General features: G+C 40.4%; 1 protein-coding gene and 1 long non-coding RNA gene across 5 annotated transcripts; both read right to left on the bottom strand.

Annotated features, from left to right (window-relative positions):
* Positions 1–11,985: 11,985 nt before the first annotated feature.
* Positions 11,986–17,525, bottom strand: LOC4350416 (tropinone reductase homolog At5g06060). Of its 4 annotated transcripts, none has more exons than XR_001541392.3 (7): positions 17,377–17,525; positions 17,057–17,264; positions 16,883–16,948; positions 16,419–16,575; positions 13,725–13,831; positions 12,779–13,354; positions 11,986–12,700 (listed from the first exon to the last, which is right to left on the bottom strand). XR_001541392.3 is itself a non-coding variant. In XM_015761456.3 (6 exons), the coding sequence occupies exons 1-6, from the start codon at positions 17,463–17,465 to the stop codon at positions 13,187–13,189; spliced, it is 795 nt and encodes a 264-aa protein (XP_015616942.1). In that variant the 5' UTR covers positions 17,466–17,525; the 3' UTR covers positions 11,986–13,186. The 4 variants fall into 4 exon arrangements, 2 of the variants coding, with proteins under 2 accessions (XP_015616942.1, XP_025877271.1); XR_001541393.3 differs by having other exon boundaries at positions 11,986–12,691; XM_015761456.3 differs by having other exon boundaries at positions 11,986–13,354.
* Positions 17,526–20,017: 2,492 nt separating this feature from the next.
* Positions 20,018–20,668, bottom strand: LOC136353914 (uncharacterized). The gene is made up of 2 exons (XR_010737426.1): positions 20,453–20,668; positions 20,018–20,381 (listed from the first exon to the last, which is right to left on the bottom strand). It is a non-coding gene; the product is annotated as an uncharacterized lncRNA (long non-coding RNA).
* Positions 20,669–22,976: the final 2,308 nt, after the last annotated feature.

Here is a 22,976-nt window from a genome sequence, read left to right as displayed (position 1 = left end):
ACGAGACACAAGCCACGCCATTATACTATGGCGCAAGCGGTACATCATCCTCCCTGGGCGACAAGCGGCGTCTCGTGCACCATCTCCTCCGGCGCCGCCATCTCCTCCTTAGGCTCCTGCACCGTCTCCTCCTCATGCTCCAGCACCGTCTCCACCTCAGGCTCCTGCACCGACTCCTCCTCAGGCTCCCGCACCGACTCCTACTCAGGCTCCTACACCGACTCCTCCGCAAGCTCCTCGTCCGGCACCTTCCAAGTCAAGGGCCCCCCAAGCTCCACCGCCTGCCCCCACAAGGGCAACAAAACAAGGACCCGGGTACGATTGCACGCAAGAGGAGCTTGACGCTTATGTGGCATCAGAAGTCATGAGACAATTGAAGCCTCGAAGTCCAGAAAAGAAGATTCCTATAAACCCGAGTGTCAGGAACTTCTTCAGGGGTATGTCTGCACCTGCCAAGGATGCCATAAAGCTATCGGACTATGAGCGAACACTTAAGAAAGCATCTTCTGGAAAGTCCAAACCAGTCCCTCAGCTTAGAGAGCAACCAAACCAGGAGATCGAGCCGTTGGTGACCAGTGAAGATTTTGGAATACAAGAATTTATTAATGACACCGGGCTAACTACGGATCAATTGCTACGAGGCGCACCAATCGAAAAGGCGGAAGTGAAATACATGTACGAACTCGGTAAACCGCTTGTCAAGCCTGAGCAGCTGCAGTCCCTACCCACACAAATGTACAATTTCCATCAACTGTACATGGAGATGAGCGCCACCAGTAGAGAGATGATCGGAGCGAGGATCAGGGACACGGACTTCTTGCAAGGAGAAGATATTCACTGGATCAATTTCAAGGGTATCTACGAACTATACCAGCTGGACGCCCTCGACGTCTCTATTATGAGTTGCTGGATTTTGTAAGTATCGTTCAGTTAGATTTCTTATTACGTTTCCTTTAATTAATTAGGTCCTTGTATATAATTAGACTATATATAATATATACTTCCTTTTATCGTTGTAGAATGGAGATTCAAAGGGCCCGACGGCGGGGGGTTTTCGATACTGGATTCGTCGACCCTCGGAAAGTAAACGTTGCAATGCTCGACCAGTATCCGCAAGCTACAGAGGACAATCTCGTCCATCTCCTGAAGGCATAGTATTACAAGACGTTCATACTATTGCCGTACAACACAGAGTTAGTTTTTACTGTCTTCCTATACCAAATTTCATTCCCGTACAAACATGCTAAGTGTTTCATATGTAATGCATCCGACGCACATTGCAGATTCCACTGGGTCCTTTTACTCTTCGACATGGAGGCATGCACCGTCAACGTATATGACTCAATGGATAAAAAAGAGTCTACATTTGACAAGGTTTTCGAACTTATAGACAGGTACTGTCATAAGTTCCTATGTTAATTAAGAATCTTGTTATAATTAATTGCTACTACGAATCATAGCTTTAAACTCCATGTAGGGCTTGGTATCGGTTCCGTCATTTGGTCCGCGGCAATTGGAGAGAAAGACTTAGGCGGAAGTTTAATTTTCCTGTGAGTACACATGCTCTACATTTATATTGAATCTCCAATTCAAATACATACAAGTGTATATTAATTAGATTTCTCGTCGTTTGTCATTTATTTATAGTGCGCAAAGTAAGCCCAGGGAACTAACTTGTGCGGCTACTACGTGTGCGAGTATTGCCACTGCCTTGCAGACCAAATCATCACCACAAGAGAGCTCGATGTACGTACAAATAAATTCAAAATTTCATTTCGTACGTATCGATTTGTTGTTTACTAATTAATTTCATACATTCATATAGTTTATTCGCATGAGGGATAACCATACACACAAGGAACTTATCGCGGCGGTTGAAGAACAACTCATGGGATTCATCAACGAACAAATCCTTGATCCCAAGGGTGAATTCTACTACGACGGAAATACAATTCACAGGTCCTTAGCTTCTGAGATAACGACTACTACTACGTCGAAATCGTAGCTAGCTAGGACATCATAATGGATTGTAATTAATACATGTCTATTTTTCTATATGCATGTACACATTTTCTTTAATGTAAATATATATTTTAGTCATACATATATGCACATAAAATGTTAAGTGATTTCATATATATATATATATATATATATATATATATATATATATATATATATATATATATATATATATATATATATATATATATATATATATATTATGCATGTATATGTATTAAAACATATATAAATATAATATATATATATATATAAACATATATATGCATGGTTTATATATATATATATATATATATAAACCATGCACCAACAGGGCCATGCAAATAAAAAAAAGGTCAGCTCAATCTTTAGTCCCGGTTATTTCACCCGGGACTAAAGATAGCGATCTTTAGTCTCAGATTGGTAGTCCCGGTTTGAAAACCGGGACTACGAACGCTTTCTCCACCAGTGTGCGTGTGCCTGTGTTGGAGCTTGTCACACGTCAACATATGGTTGACATGTAATCAAAGGTGGTGGAACGAGCTAGCGTTAGGGGATCAAGTACCTGTCGATAATGCCAATTAATATCTACTTTTCCGTCTGTGATTATTCGCGTCTTCATAGGTTTTTCACGGTCGTAAAGGAGGTATCATCAAGTACCAATGTACTATGATGTACCAACTCCATCCCATCCGTTCATTTACAAGTGAAAGGGTACGATCAGAATTAAGCATGCGGATAACTGGATACCCCTTCTCTCCGACACGCTTTTGTTCTCTCCCCCTGCGCGTGTCTTCCCCATTTTTTTTCTCACTGCATGTCACCACTGCGACTCTGGAGCACACGCCCCCCTGCCGAAGCACGCGCACCTCGCCAGGTTTGCTATCTACAGACAGCTGCAATCCAAATCCGAAAGAACGAAAGCCCCATTTTGAGTTGGGATATTTCTCTTCTAATTTGTTTTAATATAAGATAGACTGGTAATATCAAATTGGGTTTAAAAAGTTGAGCAATTTTATGGTTCTTTAGGAGATATCATGATGTGTCCGTGCAACGTTTCCTTAAAAAATACTAGTTAGGTGTCCGTGTGTTGCAACGGGAAAAATATTGATATTGTGTTACAGCACAAGAACAACAAATTAAAACGGATGAATAAAACACCAAAGTCAAGTGTTGATAAGTACATTATAAAAAAAATGTACACCAAATACAATTCATACCATTCGAATAATGTCAAAAATCATATTAGGCCCCTCCACATCTGAGTTATTTTTTCTCTTCTTCTTTGTCTGACTGAGTTTTACAAATTAGAAAAATACATGTATATGGATATGAAAAACTATCATAAATTAACATCAATTGTAATTGACCACTAATATCACCTGATCCTATCAATGATGCATGGACAAGCATATAATAGTGATACTGATTACTACCTCCATTCCAAAATATAAGTATTTTTTGGTTTTCAACACGATCTTCATATGCTACTTTGACCAATAATATTTATAAAAATAAGTTATTTTAAATAACAGAAGAAGCATATTATAATAGTTTGTTCAGTGATAAATCTAGTAACATCATTCTCACAAGATGCATCTTTTTAATTTTTTGTTATTAATAGTCAAACTTGACACTATTCTAAAATGTTTATATTAATTTTGGGACGGAGGGAGTACAAAGTTTTTGGTGTGATGCATATTTGTTTTTTATTGCCTCGTGCGATGCAAATTTGAAGCTTTCTAAGAAAACCAATTCACTTTTTTTAAAAATTATCAGATAGCTAGACATTTTCAGGCGAAACACTGCACTGCTTACAGGGCCACAACGTGAAAGCAACTCAGGAGGCACGGACGTCCACCGCCAGCCCTGCCCCATCCCTCCCTCCTCGTCATTGCCGGGGCAGGCCATCGGATTTCGCACTGCTTGAAGGAAGGCGACGGAAGTGCTTCCTTTCCCTCCTCCACTTGGTCGCAAGCGGCTTATGGGACAGGTCTGTCAGAAGTTGTCGGCCTCGCACGACAGCAGCTTGGAGGTGCCCAGATCCGGCTTGGGCATTACCGGCAGCATCAGTTCAACTGGCGATGACTTTACACGGTGAAGGTATCTGGGCGTCTAGCAGTGGCGGCACAGGTGATGGTGTTGAGGTGGAGTTAGGGACTCAAGTGGGTTGCCAATGGGCTGGTTCAACAGCTCACTCGCTTGTTGGCCCAATCAAGCCCATTGAAGATAGAACTACAAAAGCGAAAGCAGCTACTCCTCTAAGGGTAGGACGAACAGAACGGCACTGGACGGCGACTAGCCTTGGCTAGGTGATCGGCGGAGGCGACGCCTTGGATCCAGGATAGGATCCTCGTCGAGTACCTATCCTCTCCTCCATCTCCCATTCTCCTAGCTTCTAGAACCTTCTAGCCCCTTGTATTGCCCCCTTCTCCCACCTGCAAAACACCACTGATGATTGGATTAGTGTTCATTGGCGAAGTTGTTGTCATTTGGTTATTCGGTTGCTAACAATATGGTATCAAAGCATTCAAGGAGATGTTTGACGGTATGGAAGTTCACACAGGCAAGGCTTTCAAGGAGAGAATTGCTGCCATCAAGACATCCCCCACTGACCTCACGGCCGCATCTCCATCGCCACTCCCGGCATCTCCTACTTCAGCGCCAACTTGGTATTCGACAGTTTGCCCCAACAACAACATCATGTACACGACGGCGAGCTCATGCCACTTCAATAAGAAACCTATTCTGGAGGTTGCCTTGGAGCTAGGAGATCATGAGGAGAAGGCCCACGCACTCTGCATCGATACCATTGGCTGTTTCAAGGATATGCATGCCAAGTGTTCGACATTTGGCCTCGAGACAAATGGGGATGCCAACCAAGCTGTGGTCATGTCCCCGACCATTATAGGCATGTCTAAGATAATTCCAGCATCAGTTGTGCTAGTCGACATCTTCTCGCCAACGTCCATCACTGACATCAAGATGTATACACTTATGGCCACAAGGGATGTGTCTCAATGTCAATATCGGCAATTACCATGCTATGGTTGCGTTACCTCTCATGGCAAGCCCTCTGGGAATCATCACAGTGCTAATGGAGCCATCACCAGTCATGGGGCTGAAGCTTGATGCCATCATCAGTGTGGAAAATGAGGTGCCCGATGGGTGTTCAATGAAATGCCATGAGGATGGACAAAAGGCGCTGATGGAGAATCCTAAGAGAAATCCTTGGCCACCTCCTAACTCAGGTGAGCATGTTCTGAGAAGATGGGAGATGGGGCTTGTACGCTCAATGCCTCTATGGTCACCACTTATTCAAGTAAAATCCTTGGCATGTGTACAGTCTGACAACGGAAATTTATTTATAGGATTAGTGGTTCTATCGTATGAAATGACTGAGTTGGATGAAAATACTTGTGCCAGGGGAATGGTTTTCCTACACTTCATGACTGATGAAAACACTTGTGCCACGGTAGCGAAAACAAATTTAGCTACAGTTAAAGAAGATGAGTTATTCTCAGTTCTTGAGCTTTATGAGTCTTTCTCATGTTACAATGATATTGTTGAGCAGAACATGCCTAGTCATTTCTCAGAAAAATTCTTGCAAAAATATGGTCAGATAAGGTATTGGGATTGTGCATTGCTCACAAAAGGAGATAAGGGGAATTATGATCAGTTAGAGCTTTTAATGTGCATGAGCATGAAGTGGATACAATTGGTGTTATGTACAATGCTCTACAGGAGGATTGAATGAAAATTGCTGATTGATTGCAATTCTAAACAGTGCATAGAAAGTTTTCTAGCTATTCTTGACACCAAGCTATTGGTTATTTCTGTCAACAAGGATAATGCTCTCCAAGGTAAAGCATCAAACTTCCTGGTGGTATGGTGGAATGCTTCTGCCACTAAAGAGTTAGCTATGGTAATGATGGAAAAGCAGTTGTGTGATGTGAGTCATGGTATCGTTGCTTTTATCATGCAAAGGCATTGGGGATCATGGTGGATAATTGACATTGGTGGAACCTTTTGTATGGAATCCAAGTGATGGCAAGGTAGCTTAAAAGCACTTGCTAGCAAGGAAGGCAACCTTGTATTTTGTGATCTTGAATCATTATTCTTTTGGTCATCATCTACTGAATTGTTGGGGTTGTTGTTCAACTACTATCAAACTGGAATAGAAGGTTCTAGAAGACATGGGAACGGGTGGTGTGTCGACGGTCGTTATAGACCAATTTCGACCATCAGTACATCCGAAAATAAAGGAAAACTAGCAATGCTTGCATACGTATTGTTTGCGGCATAACTTGGCTTATAATTAGTTTATTTCTGCAAGCCAAATTATTTTAGAATAACTGGTGTAATGGACTAATAATTTGCTTGGAAAATCAGCTCAGTTTACATGTGCAGGAATTTGTGATAAATTGGATGGTTGTCCATGTAAATTGGAGGGTGATTCGATGATTCGATCATGCATATGTGGAGATATGTATGAATGTCAGTTGGGCTGTGCTGCAATTGAAAAAGGAGTAGCTTTGTATTTTGGAGTCTTGGACTGGGACTGGATGCATGCATATGGAGAATCGATGCTTTGTCTTCAGTTGTTGCTTGATGGCTGATTTGAGCTGATGTTGCTTGACGTACGGCTTTGGATGGAGGACAGAGAGGAGAAGCAAGAGCCAGGCGCACAGGAGGATTTTACATTGGGTTTGCACTTGTGACCGAGATGACACTACTAATTAAAAAAGGCATATATAAGTAGGCACCATTTGCACCACTAGCAGAGCAGGTGGCATGTGGTCGGCTGGCTGTCCGCAATTCCGCACCGATGGGGCATGGCTACGCCATGCACTACCTACCAATGTGATGACCATCATGCATGCATATACTCAGTTTGTTGATGATAAAGCAAAGAAACACACATCAACAGTAATTTGGATGCTCTAAGTCCAAGGTATATAAGAGTGGCTACAACTAAAAGATTTTTTCACTACATACTTTCGGAATGCAGCATACTCTTTTTGCGTTTTACGTCTATTCTGAAACAAATATAGTTTCTTTTTCTTCTGTATCATGCTCATTTTTTTACTCAGATTTACTGGGATTTATGGGAATAAGTGAATGCATGTCAGTTTGATTAGTTTACAAATCAAGGTATTGTTCAGAATGAATTCCTTTTTTTACTGCTCTAAATAAGTGGATGCATGTAAGTTTGATTAGTTTACAAATCAAGGTATTGTTTAGAATGAATTCATTTTTTTAATGGTCTATTTCTCTCGAGCTAGTCGTTCCACCATAGGAAGCACGCACACCATGATCCCTGCACTCTAAGATCAATACTTCCTCTCACCGAAAATGTAGCTAGTACCAGATATCATATTACCTAGGACTACGAATCTGGATAGGTACTAGGTAATGTGACATCTTATATTAGGTAGCTATATTTTAGGATGGAGGTAGTATAAAATTAAACACATGAAAGCACGCACACCATGGGTCCTAGATTCCATAAACACAAATGCATGCCCCATATAATTTCAGGATCAGCATCGGATTATAAGAAAACTGACATACATTTATTTCTGCAACTCACTGCATTTTTCATCCTTTCTTTAACACAAAATTTCTAGAATCAGAGTTACTAGTGGCAAAAATTCTGGAATTGGAGTTACTAGTCACGGGCTGTCCTCCTATTTATGTTGGGTTGAATGGAGCTGGCTAAACTCTACAATACCGTGCAGTACTGTGCTGGCTGCAGCTTCAAATTTAACCAGAAACTTCCCCTATTAGCACCACAAATATACATAAAATTTTCGTTGCGCATACATCATATACATATAATTTTCGACGCACATACGTCATACCATACAACCACATATGGGATCATCCCGTATACACCGAATGTCTGCAGCTTCAAATTTAACCAGGAACTTTCCCCATTAGCAGCACGTATATACATACAATTTTCGGCGCACATACATCATATGCATACAATTTTCGGTACACATACGTCATGCCTTACGACCACTTCGGGATTATCCCTTATGCACAGTATGCCTGCGTACATTTGGACCACACCTAACACTGCAACTCACTGCGTTTTTCGTCCTAAAAACGGTGTCGGATCCATCTCATCGAGGACACTGTAACTCAATGCGTTTTTCGTCCTAGCTTTAACAAAAAAATCCAGAATCGGAGTTACTAGTGACCGGGCTGTCCTCCTATTTATGTTGGGTTGAATGGGGATGGCTAAGTGAGGTGTACTAAACTCGGTGCTACAGTACCACGCAGTACTGTGCTGGCTGTTGTTGCTTGCAAGATGACTGCATTCTGTGCTGCTAGCTAGCTGCTGCTGCTGCGCTTGGGCCAAAGGCCAGCTGCTGCTTGGGCTGCCGGCCTGCTGCTGCTAGCTAGCTTGCTTTTCTTTTTTTGTCAATTATTTTCTGGGCGTTACAATCAGCAAGCCTTGGATGCAGAAAGCTGGAACAAAATAGTAAAATTGATTAACTTTTGCACGAAATAAAGCAACCATTGCTGCCACAAGCTCAGCCCATATGCTACTATGTCGGAGCTTAAATATATGGCAATCATTGTAAGGGATTCGAAGAATAAGTCACATTTTTTTTTCTAATCAAAGTAAACAAGAAACCTTTGGAAATTTGTTACATATATATGCCATATCAAGCTTGTAGTTTGAGCATTGTCTATATGACTTATCATTAGAAAATGGATTATTTGGTGAGTAGTAAACAATGACTTATTAAAAATCATATAGTTGTAAACAGTGGCAAATTGAACTACATATACTTCCACAATGGGCATATAGTTGTTGCTCCATATGTGGAGAGACGAAATATGAAATAGCATTCAACTTAAGTATGAGGTGGAATGTATTCATTTCTCACTTCCCTGTTTTATTTTACTATAGCATGAAGAATGTCGTTGTCATTGCCTTTTGCACTGCCAACTTCTTTTTGCGTGGGTTGTGTCACTGGAGCGCTTCATCCATTTGCGATCCTAGAACTTCATTCGGTGCTATGGACAATCCCCCACCGAAGCTACACATCTCGCCATACGATGATGTGTACAGCCTAAACCCTAACATTAGTTCGGGGTAGTACGATCCTAGGGAAACGTAGTACACATTAATAAAATTGTCAATACTGGAGGAGAGATCAATCACACAAACAAACTAGTAAAATTTAGAATGTTTTTTAAAAAAAGAGTAAATTCTCTGTGTACCTTTAAAAACTCACTCAATCTCTATATATCATACCCTTGAATTTTAACTGATCTCTTCTACACCCTCGAAATTTTAACTTGATCCTTTCCATGCCCCTACTGTTATATTTACCTTAATTTCATTGTTAAGTTTGGTACCAGATGTCTTTTATGCCCATGATGATGTTTGTTTGAATATAAGGTTGAAAAACAATTGAAATTTTTGTTTGAGTGCACATTACATGCATTTTACGAAACTAATGAGACTAAATAATTGCTGCAGAGAATTTGAACATTAATTTTGAAAATAAACTAAATGTAATAAATTGAAATTTTAATATGACAATGGATTTTTTTTTGCAATCAGGGGCATTCATACAAAAATGAGAAGCATCCATAAAAAAAATCGTGAGCATTAGTAGCCCCATCTTTATATGGATGCTCCAAATTTTTAATGCCTTTTTAATAAATAAAATAAATACTCCCTCCGTTTCAAGTTATAAGTTGTTTTGACTTTAGTCAAAGTCAAACTGCTTCAAGTTTGACCAAGTTTATTGAAAAATAGTAATATTTTTGTCTCAAGATAAATTTATTATAAAACTATATTTAAATCTTAATTTAATAAAACTATTTGGTAATGTAAATATTACTATATTTGTCTATAAAGTCGTTAAACTGCTTCAAGTTTACCCAAGTTTATTGAAAAATAGAAATATTTTTGTCTGAATATAAACTTATTATAAAACTAATTTGGTAATGTAAATATTACTATATTTGTCTATAAACCTAGTCAAACTTGAAGCAGTTTGACTTTGACCAAAGTCAAAATATCTTATAACCTAAAACGGTATATATATTGGTTCTTTCATTATTTAAAAATAAACTTCGTCATAAATAATGTGACCACGACAAACCCATAACTATAATAGTCTTATATGAAAAACTTTTATATTTTTAACAGTGTAATTCATAAATTTAGAAATTAGATTGTCAACTTACGGTCAACTGATTGGAGGAGCATGGAAGGGATGAAGTTGAAATTTTAGAGGTATAGAAGGCATTAGATAAATTTCAAGGGTATCATTGAGATTGAGTGAGTTATCAAGGGTATACAGGGAATTTACTCTTACACGCGACGCTGCAGCCGAGGGTGGTCCCTCCCTCCGCGCACGCTACCGACGCTGCTCCTGCCCTAGGCTCGCGTCGCCGCAGCTGCTCCCTCCCACGCGTGCCACCGCCGCCACCGGCACCGCTCCATGTGGCAGAGTTGGGGATAAGATTATGTGGAATCAGGGGCATTTTGGTCATTTTGGACTAGAAAATACATTTCTATGAAACCTTAACGGTGGAGGGAAAACAGGGTTAGCTATTGGTGATAGACTTCAAAATAGGGTCAAATAAGCAATTGTCCCTTAAAAAAATATCTCCAATACATTGCCTAAAAGTAGCTCCCAACTTGTGGAGATCAAAAAAAGAATATGGGACTTGATTAAGAGGACTGTAGGAGCACTATTTTCAGCTAATATCTTATAATGTTAGCATTGGAATCTGCTGGGAAGATAAGGGAATGATAAGAATTGGAGCAATGCACCTTTCCCCAACGCGTGTGAGTTCAGTGGGACTGCACGTTTCCCGTGCACTAAGGCCTAGATGTCTCCAATCTCATTCCTAGCGTGTGTTAGGGATGCGCTAGCGTGTGTGTGCGTGTGTTGCGGTGTGAGTGTGATGTGTGTTCGCATGCACCCTGAATCGCACCCTTAAAAAAACAAACACCGGTGCGATTCAGGGTGCATGCGAACACACATCACACTCACACCGCAACACACGCACACACACGCTAGCGCATCCCTAACACACGCTAGGAATGAGATTGGAGACATATAGGCCTTAGTGCACGGGAAACGTGCAGTCCCACTGAACTCGCACACGTGTGTACCCTATTACCACATAAAGGTGATCAATATGAGCGGGGAAAAACCCCAGTGAGGCAACGCAAAAAATTTGATCCCATGGGAGTCGAACTCGTGCCTGCCAGCGTTGGGAAGATAAGGGAATGATAAGGGAATTAGCAGCTCTTTTTGTTTTTGGTCCACCACTTATACTCAACGCATTTATGGCCCAGCACATTAATACAGATAAAACCTGTATGTATATAAACCTGTATATATACAGATAAAACCTGTATGTATTTATGGCCCAACACATTAATGTATTTATGCAAATGAATTTTGCAGAGTATATAAACTTTATACATAGAAATATATAGCCACACAAAAAATTTAATTTTTTTAAAGAAGACAAAATATGCCTATTTTGGGATACAGTCTCGGGGTGTCTTGCCGCCACATGCCACGGACACATTGAGTTTGGTAAAAGTAGTTCGTGAACACAAGTCCCAAAACAGGGAAGACTGATCCGAACTAGAACTGATCTGTCCAAGAGGGGTGGTAAGATCTACAGTGACACTAGACCCCAGTGACCTAGAGAGAAGGGACAGGGTTCCGACAAGCAACGGTTGCCTAAGTCAATATATATCAATTTAATCGTCTAACAATGAATAACAACATAGAACCAATGGATAGCACGACATGGAAAAACCAATATGGTACCTCAAAGTGGTATTGTGGTTCTTGTCAATCTATACCAACCAAGGATATGCTAATGTTTACATACTCTCTATGGTTTTTAGTTTTTTGATGCGGTTGACTTTTGGCATAGGATTAACTATTCGTGTTACACGCATGATAGATATTTCCAATAAAATGAAAGAAAAACATATTGATGAATCTTGTACTCCAAAGAAATCAATGTTTTTTTTTGGATAATGGATAGTAATCTGGTCTCCATATCCACACACTACCAGAGGTTACATGAAAACTAAAACAAAAAAGAAAATGAAAAGACTACAAGACTATTGCTTGGCCTTCTCCTATTTAATAACGAGTCATGCTAAACAAAAAACCGCAATGCGTCGATCTTGATATGCGGTATGAACTCTTGCACCCCTCACGACGTTCTGATCATATGTGATGAGCTCCTTTTGCCACCTTGTCCTTGCCATTGGCTAGAGCCAATCGATCTGATCTGTCAACATCCTGGCCCTGGTGCCATTGCTTGCCGACGCTATTCAGTGGAGGCAGAGAAGAAGAAGCCTTTTAATGTAGTTTGCGATTACACGTTCAGATCGGGCATGGACATCTCAAATCCCGTGGCACCTGCGTCCTAGATCCAACTTCATGACATATCCATTGCCAGCATTGCCATATCCTGCCTACCGTCATCTTGCGTTTTCAATGCATCCTTTTGTCACCTGGAGGGCAATCTGGCCAGGCCGGATCCATCAACTCAGAATGTCGCTGGCACTGCCTGCGATGCCACTCTCATCCCAAGTTGCAGTCGCTGAGCCAACGTTGATTGGCTGGCCACCATTGCCATCCCAAAGCCTCTATCACCGCCTCGACACACCGCCCTGTAGCCGCTGCCAAGACGCTTGTTGTCGCTGAGGCATTAAGCAATAGACATGGAAGGACAATGGACGTGGCGAGGCAAAACTGACCTCTTTTCGGAGTGCGGCGAGCGGAAACGCCACCATTCCCAAACTCTGCTTCCAACACCTATTGCTGTGCCCTACGCTATCGTCACGCCCTATTTTTAAAAGATTAATTAATGTTCCAGCACAATATTTTTATAAGATTAATTAGTCTTAGAAACCAGATCGATCTTCTGTTCCATGGGAATTCCCACATTAGACGCGTCCCGACAAACTATTCTACCTAATTTCCCAGACTTATTTAAAATATATGTGGTAACTTCTATCATTTTGACACACCCAGCAATCTGTGCTCTTCCCAGATAAATTAATCCTAGCCTGGTTGGCACGTGGTAGACAAATTCCATTAATTCTTCCATATCTCTCAACGTAGCAGGTAATTAGTATATCTTTCAGGAATCAGGACCATCCACTTCAAGAAAGGCAGCGACCGCCGTCGGCGCATATGACCTGACCGGTTATATAGGAGGACGCTGGCATTGACAGAAACGCCACCAGCGATGCGATGTCCTCTGGTTCACCGAGACGGCCCATGGGAACACGGCTGAACTCTGCTCGCCCCAACTCGTTACCCTCCACGAACTGCACACATTTAGGCCCATTAGAAAAAAAATGCATGTCTAACTGACAACTGTGCCATATTTGTAAGCTTGCAAGCATATGTACGTTGTCAAAAGAACCTCCCATTTAATGAGTGGTAGTCTAATATTTATTTGAATCAAGTTAATACTATATATTAAAATAAGTAAACTAATAATAAAGCATATTTGATAAAAAATATTATATCTATGACATATTAGTATATATTTTATTTTACCCATAACAAAGCATGGGTATTTTGCTAGTCTCTGAAAATAAAAAAAGAAGTGGGAGATAATATAAATTAATTATAGAACTACAAAGGAGCCGTACATCCATGGATAATTTAGTAGAATTAAAACCTGGAACTTACTTCAGATAGGAGCGGAGTACGAATGAAGCCTGGCGCAACACAGTTAACTCTGATCCCATCGTTCGCCCACTCAGCAGCCAGGTTCCTTGTGACTTGGTTCATTGCTCCTAATATCACAAAGAGCACAACTTGTCGTCAAAACATGAGAAAGGTCAAATAAGAGTTGTGTTCGGCCTCCCATGGAAATTGTTAAACTTCTATAAAATCTACGTTTTCCAAAGATAACCTTAGTATATTGCCTCATGTGTAGTGAAGGTAATTGCCTGTGGTTACTGCTATGCGGAAGCCTCAGCTAATAGGTGTGCCTCACACCCCATGGATCCACATGTCAACTATTGTTAGTATTATGCAGTAACTACTGAGGATCTGTGTCCGTGTCTTAGAATTAATCCACTTTAGATAGGCTGACCGTGGTGCAAGCATATTCAGCTTGATAGATTTTGGGTTACTAATCTTGTGCACTTCTATTTTTAGCAGCTTTCTTTCAGTATTTCGTTGTGTAGTAGATTGTATCCTGCATGCTTGCATACGGCCGGCTGGGAATTAAGGATAGAACCAGACAACCAGTCATTGAGTAGCCGTTTTTTTTTTCTCAATTGCCGGCAAGAAACCAGATCATACGAGTAGCTGTTATTGGATCTTGCATTTCAGGCGGCCATGGTTTGCTTGTAATTATAACCCAGTTCATAGAGAGAGAAAAAAAGGAGAAAAACAAAAAAGCTGCAAGGTTACACATGCCAAAACCTTACGTCGCTCCACTCTGCCTTGCATTCCTCTGTTTCCTCTGTTTCTAACTACTGTAGCGCGTCCAGCAGAATTCAGGCAGCTGCAGTCTGCAGACACCAAGCGTGAGCGAGAGATTTCAGCTTTTCCGCTAACACAGGTTATATCCTTAAAATCACCCAAGAAGTTCGGAAGAGGTTGTTTATTAGTCATCCGTTTTAAAATATAAGATGTAATTTTCTTCGTATAACCTTTTCTTTCTCCATTTGGTTAGTATTTAGTACTAGTACAATTTGTACTAGTTACATTCGTACTGACGAGTACCTTACTTTATTATGTTCATATTTTTCATCAGATAAATCTTCTATAACCGATTTCAGGGTCAAAAATCTGGCCTCCTATTGAGCCACATGGCACACTAAAAATTTAGTAACACATGTCCAGAAAACTGCCACGTGTCCATTTAAAGAGCCTGCTTGCTTGAAAATTATATGTCTCCCGTGCACATACATGATACAATATGGAGTATTGCCCAGCCCTCGGAGAGATTAGCCGGTTGTTGGAGAAGATGAATAGGTAGCACTCCCGTGTACATCATGGTAAATAAGCGTGTACAGTTTATGGCACAAATTCTATAGATTTGCAGCTTTTCATATGGTACTATGAGAAAATGACGAGTTTCGTAGCTCCTTTAAACAAAATTTAGAACACCTTTAAATAAAATATCGTCACCAGTTTTATCATTCAATAGAAAACTCAACTATGATTTTAGATAAATAAAGAAACCCTAAATAGTGTGGAAAAAAAAGAAAAATTAAGGATTTTCGTAATAATGTGATTTGCTAAACTAAATTTTAACTTAAAAATTGATTAAAATTTTCATTCAAATGTACCTTTTTTGTTTCAATAAAATTGGACTAAATTCTTATAAAACTTTGCAAAATTTATATTAGCTTTGTATTTAACATAATGTCATTTTAAAAATCAACACAGACTCCATTACGCATATTTTAACATTGTTTTCCCAAACTACATATCTATAAAAATTAAAATACAACTAAGTTTTCATTAAAAAAATATTAATATGATATTTACAATTTAATAGCTTAAGATATGGAAATTTGATGATGTCGTCTTTTTGCAAGACACATAATACTTTTTAACAACACAAAAACGAATGCAAGAGCTATAAAACAAGCGTACCAATTGGCACGCTCAATTTCTAGTGAGATACTAGTAATAGTTAACAAGCTGGTCAAAGCCTTGTTCTAATAGACAAAATGCCCCTTATATTTTCAAATTCTGGTAATAGTGCTATATCCGTTTTCTAGAAAACTCTTCCACCTCCTAAACAAACATGATATTAAGCGATTTTTATAGAAATCAGTTAAGTGGAGAAATGTCTAAGGTGCCACAGTGATATCGTTCAGTTAACTGGAGCCCATGGAGGGTCCCATTGAATCGCAAAAATGTAAAAATAGTGCAATAAAAAAATCACAAGATTCCGATAGAAATGCAAATACAAAATAGAGAATGATAAAATACAGGAAAAACACGTACAGGAACTGTTGTTTGATTAGACGGCAAGAAAAACGTATGAATCGAATGAGAGAGATAGATTCAAGCAATTTTTCAAGAGGATGGAACTCTTGCTATGTTTCCTCCAAAATGTCGATACGATTGTGCGTTAAATAGGAATTTCAAAAAGAAATTCTATATGATTGAAATCCTCGAAATTTTATGTGTTTTTCATACAAATCAAAGGGACTCTAATTACTCATCCATTAGTCAAAGGAAACGAGTCTCAATTCTCAAGCAAACACTTTGTGGAACAAATATCGAATGCTAAATATAAATTATCATGGAAAAACCGTGATGCTGGTATACTACTACATACTCCATTATATATTCTTTTTAGATAAAAAATATTTTTGAAATATGTCCAAGATAGCAAAGGTTGTTTGTTTTGACCTTTAGCAGCTGAGTAGACGGCGTTGGGAAGAGAGCAGAACGCGACCACCGAAGCAATGGACGAGATGTTGATGATACAACCTCTCTGAGAGGCCTTGAGGAGAGGGTACGCCAGCTGGCTCAAGTGGAAGCACGACTCGAAGTTCATCCCCATCACCTACGAAGTAGAGGTGGTAATGGGTCAATGTGTATAGGTTCTTCTACGATCTTATTCAGACTCTAAATATTTTTAGATAAAAAAATAAATAGAAATTCAGCGTAACTCATTTCATATTGAGGCCTGGTTTAGTTCTCAATTTTTCCATCACATCAAAACTTTCCTACACACATAAACTTTCAACATTTTTTTTCAAACTTTCAATTTTAATCAAACTTCCAATTTTGGCGTGGAACTAAATATAGCCTCAGCTCTTAAATTTTGTAGGTTAAAAAATTAAGACCCATAACGCCTTAACCACCCCTACCTGCGAGCAATCGTCCGGCGTCAGCTCCACCGCCGGCTTCAGGAACGACATCCCGGCGCAGTTCACCTGCATTCATGAGCTCGCCACGGATTCGTGTGTCACAGATAACACTATCAAAATCGACCACGGCAGCTAAGCTGCCTTAGCTAATTTCTACATGGGTCGTTAATTTACCAGGATGCTGAGCTTGCCGCCGAAGAGCTCGCGCACCGTGCCGGCGAGCGCCTCCCTGTCGGCACGCAACGAGACGTCACAGACGGAGACGGTGACGGCAAGGCCCTTGGCCGTCAACTCCTCCCGGCATCTGTTCAGCGGCGCCTCGGTCCGGGCGCAGGTGTGCACCGTCGCGCCCAAGCTGGCGAGCTCCTCGACGATGGCGCGGCTGCGAGGGTTGGCAATATGTACGATAACGATCCGATCGATCAGTGGAACGCGGCTTGCGCATATGCTGGCGTGCGTCAATCAGCTGAGAAGATTTGGTAGATTAGTCTTACCCGATGCCTTTGCTGCCGCCGGTGACGAGCGCGGTGGCGCCGGCGAGGCTCCACCTCTCGTTTTTAGAGCTGGTAGTCGCCATGGCCATGTACGGCTGGAGCCTAGAGGTCTCAATTTCTCTTCGTTTCAGTGAATGTAGTTTGACTTTACTGTGTATCGACCAGTGAGGATATTATATAGACTTGTTCATCCCCACTCCAACCGAAAGAATATTCTTTTGGGCTGAAAAATTCATCTAAAAATATGACTAGATAATTAAAAGACTTTTTTTGTCGCATTTAGTACATTCGAAAATGTGGCACTAGCTTCTTTATTTAAAAAGAGTTTGAACGACTCGCACAAGACGATGCAACTCTGCGAGGTTGTAACCCGTAAAAACAAAGAAAAACGCATCGCCGTCAAGAGTTGGCAGCTCCTCACAACACACAATAGAGAAGACACTAGCACCAAGCCGACCGTCCCTAAGCGTGATCAATCGCCAGAAGGCCAACAAAGAGGCTGCAAACGCCCCGCATAACACCAACTCAACCCAGAAAGACGTCGAAAGGTTTTCAGTTATACTCACGAAGAGGAGTTGAAAGGAGGAAGAGGGTGATAGAGAAGGAGATCCATTCATCCCTTGTCACAACCTGATGAAGAAAACCAAGAGCCGCCAATGACTAATCAAAAAGAAGACATAGATTGCGAGGAATAGGACCTCCTAGACAATGCCTTCATGAAGGCCATGGGATTTTAGCCGTCACTGTTGCCCGTCCAGAAGGACTCGGTTTTCAACTGGAGAAAGCGTAGCCGCTTGCATACAAACCTCCACACCACACCTATTGCCACCACTTCAGAGCTCTGCCACCTACACAACCTCTGCCAACTCGACCTCATCTGCACCAGCGCCACACCGCCAGCCAAGCCTACAAAGGAATCTCGCGAACACAATCCGCGATGGCCTCCCTGCCGTCGCCCTCGCCGGCCTTCGCCACCACCGGATTCGCAACTACGGCCTCCCAACCGTCGCAAGCGTCCTCACCAGCCTCTCGCGGTCGTAGGTTGCAGTGCCCGCTCCATCATCATCTGCATCGTCCCCCTCCTCGCTGCTAACATTGCCGTGCAGGCGATGCATGCGCCGTCCTCCTCCTCCGTCACCGGCCGCGACGTGCCAGCCCTCCGCCAGCCACGGCCTCGTTTGCCCCTCCCCATCCCCACGGCACTTCCTTGCCCTGCGCGCCTCTCCTCGTGCCACCCCGCACATCCACGGGACTGCCGTCGTCACGAGCTCTGCCGCCATCGTGGCGGTCCTATACCGATCTAGCCTAAGGGAGGCCAGATTTGCCACCGCGAAGGCCATATCCGCCTCCGGTATGGCTGGATCTGCCGCGCCAAATTAACCATTCCGGTCGCTGGCCTCTGCACTTGACATGCACCGCTCCATCTCCCGCGCCGAGGAGGACCATTGTCGAAGTCGCTTTCCCCGCCGTCACCTTTACGGCTAGCCGCTCGGTTTCGGGCGACGGGCTCTAGCGGTGGCGAGGTGGAGAGGAGAAGTGAGGGGAGTGCCGGTGCGGGTGGCTAGGGTTTTGTCCCCAAGCCGCCCACGCGAGAGCGACGCGGGGGCGATAATATAATGTGTCCTTATTCCGGTTACTAGCTTCTTATACTATCTCAAATAATACTTCTTAGTTTATATTCTTGTCCACAAAGCCAAATAATACCAGTCTTTAAAAAAAAAGGTGCAGACACGCAAGTGCCTTATCAATCTTATCCTTACCTAACACGTCGGTCTGCGGCAGTATGATGTGCATGTGGATGTCTAGGATGGTAGTGCGTGCCAGTCAAACATCATCACGGCGAGCAGTGCACGACTGTATGATGAATGATGATCTAATAGTCACTCACTGTAGAGCTATAAAAGGAGATGTAAACCTGTCAGTTGTCGCAATATGCGCGAAAAGAATTTTCAGATAAATGAAAGTGTAATTGGAGATAGTTATCCCGTTCCCGTTGCCTGCTATTTTCAATCGGCATCTGTGAATTTTTCCCATGGCATATTTCTAACATATTCATATCTGTTTGCTTTTCAAAAATCGTTTGATTTTTTTTCTCATATGTCAATCAATTATTCTCGCACAAGTCATCAACTACATATGATTTGAGAAAGGGATGGCTGTGGTGCGCCAATCTTTTGGCACTCATCAGAAAAAACATTTGCTCATGCGACCAAAATGGCTCTATCCAGACCGCCAAACACTCCGCGTGCAACTAAAAGACCTACAAAGATATGTTGTCTTGGTAAGTGGGAGGCGACAGTCTAAGAAGATTTGTTTTCGCAGGGGGTGGTTAAGTGACAACCTATGAAAAATCAATGTTCATATGCGGTCGGCAGTAAAAATAGCCACTTGTAAACATTTATTCCGTGTAGACATATATATAAACTAAGCAAATTTTGTTGTACGACAGTACAACTTCGTGGTTTTAGCACTCAATCTTTGTACTCGCGTGATTGACCGAAGGTATATTTCGTCACATAGCGGGTATACGTTCATCCAAAATCACCCGTATACAAATATTTACACATACTTGTAGAAACAGTTAGTAATAAATCCTTATCACTAAGTTTGATATTTTATTCTATATGTTTTTATGCAGAAGTTGACGGTAAAATTTGGTACTTAACTATCATCAATAGTCGTCTGGGTATTCGAAACTGTAGACAGTTTCTAAGCTGGTACAGGTATCACTGATTGGGCATGTATTCAGACATGGTTGAACCATGACTGAGTCTAACCTGAGGGGATGGAGTTGAAGTAGATCCCAATCTTGTGGCGAGAAGCAAAGGAAGTTGCATCATGATTTTGGGCATTGTTGGAGATGCCGATTGGATAGGCCGACGCTGCAGGTTTCTCTGACTGGTTTGAATCCTACTCGGGAAAAACTGGCCTAACGAAGGTCTTGGTGGCGTTCGAGTGACCGAACAAGATGGAAGTGATCTTGAACCTCATCGACTGGTTAGAACCTAAGACGGAGAAGGAGAGTTTGCCGAAGTTGTCGGTGAGGAAGTCAAAGCAGCTGAATCGAAACGCTTACCCTGGGCGATAGACAAATCCAATGACTCGTGAAGTTGAATCCATCGCTCTTGTTGATGAAACACTTGACACAACCCCTACACGCACGCCAGCTATGGATTTTTTTTGATTGGCAATAATTTTATGGGACTGTCTACAACTCAGTCGACAGAAAATAGGTGTTCCAATCTGTCGAATTTTGTAGCCACAAGATCTGAATCAAACAGCCTCAGATTTTTAACAACAAAAAATATAAAAAAAAACATAGCAAGCTAAATCTGAAAGGCTATTCATGGCCCATTTCTTTTGAGCCCAAATCCAGTCGATACTATGAGGGCATAAATCCAAAACAAAGCCCAAATCCAAACCATGGCCCAAATAGATCAGATCAAAAAAAACAAAAAAAAAATCACGTGACCTTATGCCGTATTGAGAAAATTTGTCAAGCAAGAAGCAACTCTGCAGAGTCACGTGATTCTGATCTAAAAAGCAAAAAAGCAACTTTGCTTTCAAGAAGAAATCACTTGGGGATTTTTACACAAACAGATCTAACAAAAAAAAAAGAAGAGGATGGAGATGGAGGAGAAGAATAAAAAAAAAGGAGATATAGGAAATCAAATCAAAAACACAAAGGATTTAAAGTCTGATTTCAAAAATCAGGTTCTGAAAAAGAATACAGGTACTAATACCTTTTATTCTCTTCAGTTTATTTTTCTGAATCTTCTGTCGATTGATATTGATATGTAAAAATTTGACAAGTTAAATTCACCAATATATAGATCACATAATGCAGATTTGACTACACTTTACAGAAACATCTGACAAATTTGAAAGTTGAACAGATTTGACAAACTAAAAATTCAGAAACTCTTGGTTGCAAGAAAAACATCAATCAATGTGTAAGAAAAACAAAAACATCATACCAAATCAAAATACACAGATTGTCAGGTAACACCATAACTTGGTCTGAAATTTCTTGAGAGTATTCACAGATTCAAATCGAAATGCAAAATATAATTTCATACTAAAACTTTCACTGAACTGAAATATCTACAAGCATAATTTCAAACCATACTCTTCTCTGAATTATTTTAAGACACCGACATCTTGCAGTTTTAAGAGAATACAGATGCATCAGAGTTAAAAATCACTATGAGGAGCTCTTATATTTCTGTAACCTCATTATCTCAAAACACAAAATCACTACAGAAAAAATAGTGTAGGGATGCAGAAAGTTGAGTTATGTCACAATTTTATATTTTAGTTATATTACTGTAGCAATTAATTAATAAGAAGCAAATGCAGATTTCAGAGCATAACGCTATCAGAAAATAATAATTCAAACACTAAACATTAGAAAATTATAATTCAAACACTAAACATTAGTAGCAGTATAGCTCTTTCTAGTACAGTCCCCAGGACATAGAGCTGAACAAAAAGAATGAGACCAGCTATACTCACTTACTCATCAATGTCAGAGACATAGATGGTCACAAATAAGAAGACAATTGTCTTAAGCCAACATATTGATTAGTTACAGGACAATTGTCAGAAACCGTTAGATTGCAATCTAGCATCCTTAGGCAGCAATCAATTACAACTTCAGATTATTTTTTACTCTTCAAGAAATTCTAAATTCAGACCATAACTCACTGAGAATATTAAGAAAAAAGAAAAAAAATCGTTGCATATCAACTGACTAGCAGGATAATAAAAAATTCATAGTACGAAGAAAATCAGAAAAACATAATTCATTACAATCTAAAAATAAACTAAAAATTGCTACAAGTTGCCATAAAAATATTCAAATCACTATATTGAGAATATTCAGCAGCATTCTAAAACTTTGTTATTAAATTACAGTCATTTTGTACAAGAATTACATAAAACAGATACTGTAATTTCAATAGTAAAAATATGTAACTTACATCTTGTAGACTTGAGGCTTTACAGAAACATCAAAGATTTAGTATATGTTTGATTCAATTTATAGAATCTATAGGATCTGTTAACAATATAGAATTTATCAAGTAATTTGTCTTACAATAAGTAGAAGTACAGATTTAAAGCCATTTCTAAACAACTAGGAGAACATATGTGTAGGTGCATTTCAAAAGAATATGTACTGCATATGTACTGTATTCAGAACAAAACTTATATCAAAATTTGGATTTCAAAGAATTTATATGTCAAAAAATTTATATTACTCATGGACCAACTGCACAAAGTTCATGGCAAATGTAAATCAAATTTCATATATAATATATCAGATTTCAGAGTATATCAAATTTCAAAATTTCGGAGTATATCATATTTCAGAATTATCAAGGGAGTAACATAAAGTAACACATCTCCTCAATAATATCATAACTTACTTGTCTAAAATTAGATAATAGTACGGCAAGCTTCTGTTCAGTCACCTAGAGAGTAAACAAAAGTATGGTCGGATAGCAAAAAAAAAACAAAAACAACACATATCAAATACACCACTCTCTTTACATTACTCACTTGCTGATCAATGTGAGAGACATAGATAGTCACAATAA

This window comes from Oryza sativa, chromosome 11 (genome assembly GCF_034140825.1).
Source record: "Oryza sativa Japonica Group chromosome 11, ASM3414082v1".
NCBI classification, from domain to species: domain Eukaryota; kingdom Viridiplantae; phylum Streptophyta; class Magnoliopsida; order Poales; family Poaceae; genus Oryza; species Oryza sativa.
This window is presented reverse-complemented; position numbering and strand designations above follow the sequence as displayed.